This window comes from Myiozetetes cayanensis, unplaced genomic scaffold (assembly GCF_022539395.1).
Source record: "Myiozetetes cayanensis isolate MyiCay16 unplaced genomic scaffold, myiCay2020 scf535, whole genome shotgun sequence".
Classification (NCBI taxonomy): domain Eukaryota; kingdom Metazoa; phylum Chordata; class Aves; order Passeriformes; family Tyrannidae; genus Myiozetetes; species Myiozetetes cayanensis.
The window spans coordinates 19,993-29,681 of record NW_026087782.1 but is presented as its reverse complement, the minus strand read 5'-3'; the positions used below and the strand labels follow the sequence as shown (position 1 = coordinate 29,681).

The window sequence follows — 9,689 nt, the reverse complement described above, 5'->3', positions numbered from 1 at the left end:
GGGCGATTGAGGGGCTGCCCGGGGTGGGGAGGGCGGCTCCTCCTCCTGCCCCTCCCCTCCTCGTGCCCCTCCTCTCCTGCCCCCTCCCCGGGTAGAGGACGAGGCAAAGGCTGCACGAGCGCGTGGCGGAACCCTGCGGGGGGAGGGGCGAGAGAGGGGAGGGGAGGGTCAGGCTCGCCGACCCCTCCCCCTTCCCCCCAAAAAAAAAAAATCCCCTTTTTTCCCCTTTTTTTCCCCATTTTTTGCTCATTTTTTGCCCATTTTTTACTCATTTTTTCCTCATTTTTTCCTATTTTTATCCTAATTTTTATCCCATTTTTTCCTCAGTTTTTACTCATTTTTTCCTATTTTTATCCCAATTTTTATTCATTTTTTGCCCATTTTTTACTCATTTTTTCCTATTTTTGTCCCAATTTTTACCCATTTTTTCCTCATGTTTTACTCATTTTTTCCTCATTTTTTGCCCTTTTTTTACTCATTTTTCGCTCACTTTTAACCTTTTTTTTGCAATTTTTATCTCAATTTTTATCCCATCTTTCACTCAAAAAATCGCAAAAAATTCCCCCAAAATTCCCTAAAATTCCTGAGACCCCCAAATCCAATTTTCACCCCAAAAACCCTCCTGAACCCCTCTAAAAAATTGTAAAAAAAATTGTAAAAAAATCGTTAAAAAAATCACCAAAAAAATCACAAAAATTTCCCAACAATTCCAAAAAAAAAATTCCCAAAAAATTCCCTAAAATTCCCAACATCCCCAAATCCCTTTTATAACCCCCAAATTCCCAAATCCCCTTAAAAAAAATCACAAAAAAATTCTAAAAAAACTGTAAAAAATCACAAAAAAATTGCTAAAAATTCCCCCAAAATTCCCGAAAATTCCCAAAAATTTCCTAAAATTCCCAACACCCCCAAATCCCTTTTATAACCCCAAACCCCCCACAAAACTCCTTTTAAAAAATCGTTAAAAAATCATTAAAAAATCGTAAAAAAAATCACAAAAAAATTGCCCAAAAATTCCCCCAAAATTCCAAAAAAATTCCCAAAAAATTCCCAAAAAATTCCCGAAAAAATCCTTAAAATTCCCAATACCCCCAAATCCAATTTTCACCCCCAAAACCCCCCAGAACCCCTTAAAAAAATCGTAAAAAAATCATTAAAAAAATAGTAAAAAATTGCAAAAATCACAAAAAAATCCCCAAATTTCCTGAAAAATTCCCCCAAAAAATTCCCAAAAAATTCCCTAAGATTCCTGAGACCCCCAAATCCAATTTTCACCCCCAAAACCCCATAAAAAAATTGTTAAAAAATCATAAGAAAAATCATAAAAAATCACAAAAAAGTCGCTAAAAATTCCAAAAAAATCATAAAAATTTCCCAAAAAATTCCCAAAATTTTCCCAAATTTTCCTCACCTACGAATCTGCGGATCTGGGGGGGTTTGGAGCCCCCTTCCCTGACGAGGAGCAGGTAGAGGGGGGCCCCCGTGGCCGTGACCCCCAAACCCACCCCGCACAAAAGACCCCCAAAAAATCCCCCCAAAAATCCCTAAAAATTCCCGAAAAATTCTCAAAAAAATCCCTAAAATTCCCAATGTGCCTCAAATCCAATTTAGACCCCCAAAACCTCCTGAAACCGCCCCAAAAAAATAGTTTAAAAAAATTTATAAAATCAATTAAAAAATTGTAAAAAATCACAAAAAATCGCAAAAAATTCCCAAAATTTCTCGAAAAATTCCCAAAAAATTCCCCAAAAATTTCCTAAAATTACCGACATCCCAAAATCCCTTCTATAACCCCCAAAACTGCCCCAAACCCCTTAAAAAAAATCATAAAAGAAATCACAAAAAAATCCTAAAAAATCATAAAAAATCGCAAAAAATCACTAAAAATTCCCGAAAAATTCCCGAAAAATTCCCAAAAAAATTCCCTAAAAAATCCCTAAAATTCCCAACACCCCCAAATCCAATTTTCACCCCCAAAACCCCATAAAAAAATTGTAAAAAAATCGTAAAAAAATTGTAAAAAATCACTAAAAATTCCCGAAAAATTCCCGAAAAATTCTGGAAAAATTCCCAAAAATTCCCAATTCCTCACCTACGAATCTTCGGATCTGGGGGGGTTTGGAGCCCCCTTCCCTGACGAGGAGCAGGTAGAGGGGGGCCCCCGTGGCCGTGACCCCCAAACCCACCCCGCACACGACGGGCTCGGCCCACACCGAGAACACCAGCAGGGCCCCCCAGAAGAGCAGGTAGAACACCGGGAAAAACACGGAAACCTGAAGGAAAAACCGGGAAATTTGGGAATTGGGGGGGGAAAATGGGGAAAAATGGTGAAAAAACGGTGAAAATCGGGTGAAATTTGGGGGGAAAATGAGGGAAAATGGGGAATTTAAGGGGGATTTAAGGGGGATTTGAGGGGGATTTGGGGGGTAAAAAAGGGGGGGAGGAAGGACAGGGGGGAAAAAATGTGGGAAAAGGGGGAAAATTGGGGGGAAAATGTGAAAAAATGGTGAAAATTGGGAGAAAATCGGGTGAAATTTGGGGGAAAAATGAGGGAAAATGGGGAAATTTAAGGGGGGTTGGGGGGGAAAAAGAGGGGAAGGAGGGACAAGAATGGGGTGGAAAATGGGGGAAATGGGGAAAAAAAGGGGGAAAAGGGGGAAATTTGGGAATTTTGGGGGATTTGGGGTGAAAAAATGGTGAAAATTGGGAGAAATTTGGGGGGAAAATGAGGGAAAATGGGGAATTTAAGGGGGATTTGAGGGGGATTTGGGGGGTAAAAAAGGGGGGGAAGAGGAAGGACGGGGGGAAAAAATGTGGGAAAAGGGGGAAAATTGGGAATTTAGGGGGGGAAAATGGGAAAAAATGGTGAAAATTTGGAGAAATTTGGGTTAAATTTGGGGAAAAATGAAGGAAAATGGAGAATTTTGGGGGGATTTAAGGGGGGAAAAGGAGGGAGGGAGAGGCAAGAATGGGGTGGAAAATGGGGAAAAACGGGGAAAAAGGTGGGAAAGGGGGAAATTTGGGAATTGGGGGGGAAAAATGGGGAAAAATGGTGAAAATTGGGAGAAAATCGGGTGAAATTTGGGGAAAAATGAAGGAAAATGGGGAAAAAAGGGGGAATTTTGAAGGGATTTAAGGGGGATTTGAGGGGATTTGGGAGGTAAAAAGGGGGAAGGAATGACAGGGGAAAAATGTGGGAAAAGGGGAAAATTTGGGAATTTTGGGGGATTTGGGGTGAAAAAATGTTGAAAATTGGACAAAATTTAAGGGAAAAATGAGGGAAAATGGGGAAATTTGGGGGTAAATGGGGCAGATTGAGGGAGAAAGGGGGCGGGGCTTGGGGACAAAGGGGGCGGGGCTTAAGGGAGAAAGGGGCGTGGTTTAGGCAGGAAGTGGGCGTGGTTTGAGGGCAGGAAGTGGGCATGGTTTAAACAGGAATTGGGTGTGGTTTAATAAGGAAGTGGGCGTGGTTTTGGAGCAGGAAGTGGGAATGGTTTGAGGCAGGAAGTGGGCGTGGTTTGGGCAGGAAGTGGCCGATGTTTGGGTTTGAAAGGGGCGTGGTTTAAGGCAGGAAGTGGGCGTGGTCTGGGCAGGAAGTGGTTGTGGTATTGAGACAGGAAGTGGTCATGGTCTGGATAGGAAGTAGACCTGGTCTGGGCAGGAAGTGGGTGTGGTTTGAGGGAGGAAGTGGGTGTGGTTTGAGGGAGGAAGTGGGTGTGGTTTGAGTAGGAAGTGGGTGTGGATTAAGGCAGGAAGTGGGCGTGGTTTTGGTTATGAAGTGGGCGTGGTTTGGGCAGGAAGGGGCGTGGTTTGGGAGAGGAAGCGGGTGTGGTTTGGGCAGGAAGTGGGTGTGGATTAAGGCAGGAAGTGGGCTTGGTTGAGACAGGAAGTGGGCGTGGTTTGGGCAGGAAGTGGGTGTGGTTTGGGGAGGAAGTGGACGTGGTTTGGGGTTGAAAGGGGCGTGGTTTGGGCAGGAAGTGGGTGTGGTTTGGGGCTGAAAGGGGTGTGGTTTGGGGCAGGAAGTGGACAATGTTTGAGGGAGGAAGTGGGCATGGTTTGGGGCAGGAAGTGGGTGTGGTTTGGACAGGAAGTGGGCGTGGTTTGGACAGGAAGCGGGCGTGGTTTGAGACAGGAAGTGGGTGTGGTTTGGTTAGGAAGTGGTGTGGTTTGAGGCAGGAAGTGGGTGTGGTCTGGACAGGAAGTGGGCATGGTTTGAGGGAAGAAGGGGCGTGGTTTCAGACAGGAAGTGGGCGTGGATTGAGACAGGAAGTGGGTGTGGTTTGGGCAGGAAGTGGTTGTGGTATTGAGACAGGAAGTGGTCATGGTCTGGATAGGAAGTAGACCTGGTCTGGACAGGAAGTGGGTGTGGTTTGAGGGAGGAAGTGGGTGTGGTTTGAGGGAGGAAGTGGGCGTGGTTTGGGCGGGAAGGGGTGTCGTTTGGGAGAGGAAGTGGGTGTGGTTTGGGCAGGAAGTGGGCGTGGTTTCAGACAGGAAGTGGGCGTGGGTTGGGGGTCAAAGTGCAAGGAATTTGGGGTAGAAAGTGGGCATGGTTTGGACAGGAAGTGGGCGTGGTTTGAACAGGAAGTGGGTGTGGTTTGGGGTTGAAAGGGATTTTGTTTTAGGAGAGGAAGTGGGTGTGGTGGGGGCAGGAAGTGGTCATGGTCTGGATAGGAAGTAGACCTGGTCTGGGCAGGAAGTGGGTGTGGTTTGAGGGAGGAAGTGGGTGTGGTTTGAGCAGGAAGTGGGTGTGGATTAAGGCAGGAAGTGGGCGTGGTTTTGGTTATGAAGTGGGTGTGGTTTGGGCAGGAAGTGGGTGTGGTTTGAGGAGGAAGTGGGCGTGGTGTGAGGTAGGAAGTGGGTGTGGCTTGCACAGGAAGTGGGTGAGGTTTGAGGCAGGAAGTGGGCGTGGTTTGGGTTATTAAGTGGGCATGGTTTGAGCAGAAAGGGGCGTGGTTTGGGAGAGGAAGTGGGTGTGGTTTGAGGAGGAAGTGGGTGTGGTTTGAGGCAGGAAGTGGGCGTGGCTTGGGCAGGAAGTGGGTGTGGTTTGGGCAGGAAGTGGGTAAAGTTTGGGCAGGAAGTGGGTGTGGTTTGAGGCAGGAAGTGGGTGTGGTTTGTGGCTGAAAGGGGTGTGGTTTAGACAGGAAGTGGGTGTGGTTTTGGAAGGATTGTGGTTTGGGCCCAAAAAGGGGGGTGACCTGAGGGAGAAAATGGGTGTGGTTTTGATGACAAAGTGGGCGTGGCTCGGTTACAAAGGGGCGTGGCTTCGAGGTCAAAGTGGGCGTGGCTTGATGGTGAAAGGGGCGTGGTTTGGTGGTAAAATGGGCGTGGTTTGGGCCCAAAAAGGGGTGTGGCCTAAGGGAGAAAAGGGGCGTGGTTTTGATGATAAAGTGGGCGTGGCTTGGTTAAAAGGGGCGTGGCTTCAAGACCAAAGTGGGTGGGGCTTAAAGGGGGAAAGGGGCGTGGTTTGGACCCAAAAAAGGGGCGTGGCTTCTGTGGTTTTATGGGTGTGGCCTAAGGGAGAAAAGGGGTGTGGTTTTGTTAAAAGGGGCGTGGCTTCAAGACCAAAGTGGGTGGGGCTTAAAGGGAAAAGGGGCGTGGTTTAGGGGCAAAGGGGGCGTGGTTTAGGGGCAAAGGGGGCGTGTCCCCACCTTGATGGGGCGGGGCAGGTGGGGCTCCCGGCGCCGCAGCACGAGGAGGGCGGCGACGGTGACGCCGTACCACACGTAATTAACGAAGCCCACGTAATTAATGAGGGTGTAGATGTCGCCCGTCACCAGCATCAGCAGCGTCGACACGCACTGATCCACGAGAAAAAAATTGACCCAAAATCGGGCTGATTCGGCCCGAAAATTTGGGTCAAAATCTGCCAGAATCGGCCAAAATTTGACTTGAATTTGAGTGGAATTTGAGGCAAAATTTGACACCAAATTTGCTCAATTTTCACTCAAATTTTCCCCAATTTCCCCTTGGTTCCACCCCCATTTTCCCTCATTTTTACCTGAGTTTCCCCTCAATTCTCCCAATTTTCCCTCAGTTTCTACTCAATTTTTGCTCAATTTTGCCAAAATTTGACTCGAATTTGAGTGGAATTTGAGGTAAAATTTGACCCCAAATTTGCTCAATTTCACCCAAATTTCCCCTCGGTTTTCCCCCCCCTCATTTTCCCTCATTTTTCCCCGAATTTCCCCCCAAATCCCCCAATTTTCCCTCAGTTTCTACTCAATTTTTGCTCAATTTTGCCAAAATTTGACTCGAATTTGAGGTGAATTTGAGGCAAAATTTGACCCCAAATTTGCTCAATTTTCACCCAAATTTCCCCAAATTTCCCCTTGGTTCTCCCCCCCCCTCCATTTTCCCTCATTTTTACCCGAGTTTCCCCCCAATTCTCCCAATTTTCCCTCAGTTTCCACTCAATTTTTGCTCAATTTTGCCAAAATTTGACTCAAATTTGAGGTGAATTTGAGGCAAAATTTGACACCAAATTTGCTCAATTTTCACCCAAATTTTCCCCAATTTCCCCTTGGTTTCCCCCATTTTCCCTCATTTTTACTGAAATTTCTCTCAAATCCCCCAATTTTCCCCTAATTTCCCCTCATTTTCCCCTGAATTTTCCCTCAATTCTCCCAATTTTCCCTCAATTCTCCCAATTTTCCCTCAATTCTCCCAATTTCCCCTCAATTCTCCCAATTTTCCCCCAATTTCCCCTCAATTTTTACTCAATTTTCACCCCAGTTTTCCCTCAGTTTCCCCTTATTTTTTGCTCAATTTTCACCCCAATTTTCCCCCAATTTCCCCTCATTTTTTGCTCAATTTTCACCCCAATTTTCCCCAAATTTCCCCCAAATTTCCCCAATTTTCCCCCAGTTTTCCCTCAATTTTTGCTCAATTTTCACCCCAATTTTCCCCCAATTTCCCCCCAAATCCCCCAATTTTCCCCCAGTTTCCCCTCAATTTTTACTCAATTTTCACCCCAATTTTCCCCCAATTTCCCCTCAAATCCCCCAATTTTCCCTCAATTTCCCCTCATTTTTTACTGTTTTGTCCCAATTTTCCCCTAATTTCCCCTCAATTTTTGCTCAATTTTCACCCCAATTTTCCCCCTATCTCCCTCCAATTCCCCCAATTTTCCCCCAATTTCCCCTCAATTTTTGCTCAATTTTCACCCCAATTTTCGCTCATTTTTCTCTCTTTTTTCCCCCCAAATTTTCCCCCCACTTTTTACTCCATTTTCTCTCAATTTTTACCCAAATCTCTCCCCGTTTTTGCTCATTTTCCCCAATTTTCCTCAAATTTTACTCAATTTTTACTCAATTTTCCCCCAAATTTCACCTAAATTTTGCCCAAATTTCTCCCCATTTTTGCTCATTTTTACCCAATTTTCCTCAAATTTTACTCAATTTTCACTCAATTTTCCCCCAAATTTCCCACACATTTCACCCAAATTTCTCCCCATTTTTGTTCAATTTTCACCCAAATTTTGCTCAATTTTCTCCCAATTTTTGCCCAATTTTCACCCAATTTTCACCCAATTTTCCCCGATTTTTGCCCAAATTTCACCCAAATTTCCCCAAATTTTTCCCCCAACCCCCAAATTTTCCCTTTTTTCCTCTTTTTCCCCCCAAAAGCTCACGGTGAGCAGGAGGGCGGGCATGGGGGTGTTCCTGTGCAGGTGGATCATGGCCAGCAGGGCAGGCAGGTGCCCCTCCTTGGCCCCGGCGTAGAAGAGCCTGAAAAATTCCACAACTTTTCCCCACAATTCCCAGAAAATCCCACCCAAAAAACACCTCCCTTTTTTGCCCCAAATTTCTCCCATTTTCCCCAATTTTTTCCCCAAATTTTTCTCCCATTTTACCCAGGTTTTTTCCATTTTTTCCTGATTTTTTTCCCATTTTTCCCCCCAATTTTTTCCCATTTTTTCCCAATTTTTTTCTGTTTTTTCCCATTTTTTCCCCAAATTTTTCTCCCATTTTTTCTCATTTTTTCCCTAATTTTTCTCCCATTTTTTCCCCAATTTTTTTCCATTTTTTCCTGATTTTTTCCCATTTTTTCCACCAATTTTCTCCCATTTTTCCCAATTTTTTTCCTTTTTTTCCTGAATATTTCCCGCTTTTCCCCCAATTTTTCTCCCATTTTTCCCAATTTTTTCCCCCAATTTTTCCCCCATTTTTACCCAATTTTTTCCCATTTTTTCTCCAATTTTCACCCTTTTTAACCCAATTTATTCCCCTTTTTCCCCAAATTTTTTTCCCATTTTTCCCCCAAATTTTCTCCCATTTTCCCCAATTTTTTCCCATTTTCCCCCATTTTTTTCCAACTTCCCCCAATTTTTTCCCATTTTTTCCCAATTTTTTCCCATTTTTTCCACCAATTTCTCTCTCATTTTTTCCAATTTTTCCCCATTTTCCCCCAAATTTTTCTCCCATTTTTCCCAATTTTCCCAGCGCCTCCCAGTATAAACCAGTAACCCCCAAACCACCTCCCAGTCCCTCCCAGTCCCTCCCAGTGACCCCCAAACCCCAAACCAGTCCCTCCCAGTGCCCCCAATCCCCTCCCAGTCCAAACCAGTAACTCCCAGTGACCCCCAGACCCCAAACCAGTAACTCCCAGTTTATTCCAATCCCCTCCCAGTCCCTCCCAGTGCCCCCAATCCCTCCCAGTCCCCTCCCAGTCCCTCCCAGTGCCCCCCAATCCCCTCCCAGTCCCTCCCAGTCCGTCCCAGTGCCCCCAGTTACCTGGAGCAGGTGAAGAGGGAGCCGTTGACGCCTCCGAAGGTGGACAGAGCCACGGCCAGCGGCATCACCCAGCCCAGGGACCCCAAAACCTTCTCCCCGAACGTCTGGGGGGGACAAAAACACCCCAAAAACTCTAAAAAACCCCAATCAGGGACCCCCAAAACCCCAAAATTCCAAAAGTTCCCCCAAATTCCCAAAATTCCCATTTTTTCCCCAAATTTTGACCAAAAATTTGGATTTTTGGACCCATTTTCCCCCCATTTTTCACCACGGATTTCTGCATTTTTTGCCCCAATTTTCCTGATTTTCCCCCCATTTTTTCCCAAATTTCCCTGATTTTCCCACCTTTTTTTCCCCAAATTTCCATGTTTTTGCCCCAATTTTCCTGATTTCCCCCCATTTTGCCCCAATTTTCCTGATTTCTTCGCATTTTTTCCCAAATTTTCCTGATTTTTCCCCATTTTTTCCCAAATTTCCACATTTTTGACCCAATTTTCCGGATTTTTACCAATTTTTCCCCTTTTCCCTGAATTTCCCCATTATTTACCCTATTTTACCCCAATTTTTCCCCAAATTTTCCCAAATTTTCCCCAAATTTCCCCATTCCTGTCACCCCAAGGACCCCAAAACCTCCTCCCCAAACGTCTGGGGGGGACAAAAAACCCCCCAAAAAACTCTAAAAAAACCCAATCAGGGACCCCCAAAACCCCCCAAAATCCCCCAAATTTGAAATTCCAAAAATTCCCATTTTTTCCCCCAAATTTCCACCAAAAATTTGGATTTTTTGCCCAATTTTCCCCCTTTTTTCACCCATTTTTTGACCTCTTTTCCCCATTTTTTCTCCATTTTCCCCCACTTTTCCCAGATTTTTTCAATTTTTTCAATTTTTGTCCCCAATTTTCCCGATTTTTGCCCAATTTTCCAGCGTTTCCCCCAAATTTCCTCATTTTTGACCAA

At 45.1% G+C, this 9,689-nt stretch overlaps 1 protein-coding gene across 1 annotated transcript in view; it reads right to left on the bottom strand.

Moving 5' to 3' along the window:
• Positions 1 to 1,346: 1,346 nt before the first annotated feature.
• Positions 1,347 to 9,689, bottom strand: part of LOC126650011 (large neutral amino acids transporter small subunit 2-like) — a 28,227-nt gene continuing 19,884 nt past the window's right edge. Inside the window, exons 8-12 of the mRNA XM_050334451.1 lie at positions 8,733 to 8,836; positions 7,631 to 7,727; positions 5,649 to 5,798; positions 2,148 to 2,273; positions 1,347 to 1,466 (exon numbers count right to left, since the gene is read on the bottom strand). Coding sequence (XP_050190408.1) covers positions 1,362 to 1,466; positions 2,148 to 2,273; positions 5,649 to 5,798; positions 7,631 to 7,727; positions 8,733 to 8,836 — 582 coding nt within the window. The 3' untranslated portion in view covers positions 1,347 to 1,361. The remainder of the gene's footprint in view (positions 1,467 to 2,147; positions 2,274 to 5,648; positions 5,799 to 7,630; positions 7,728 to 8,732; positions 8,837 to 9,689) is intronic.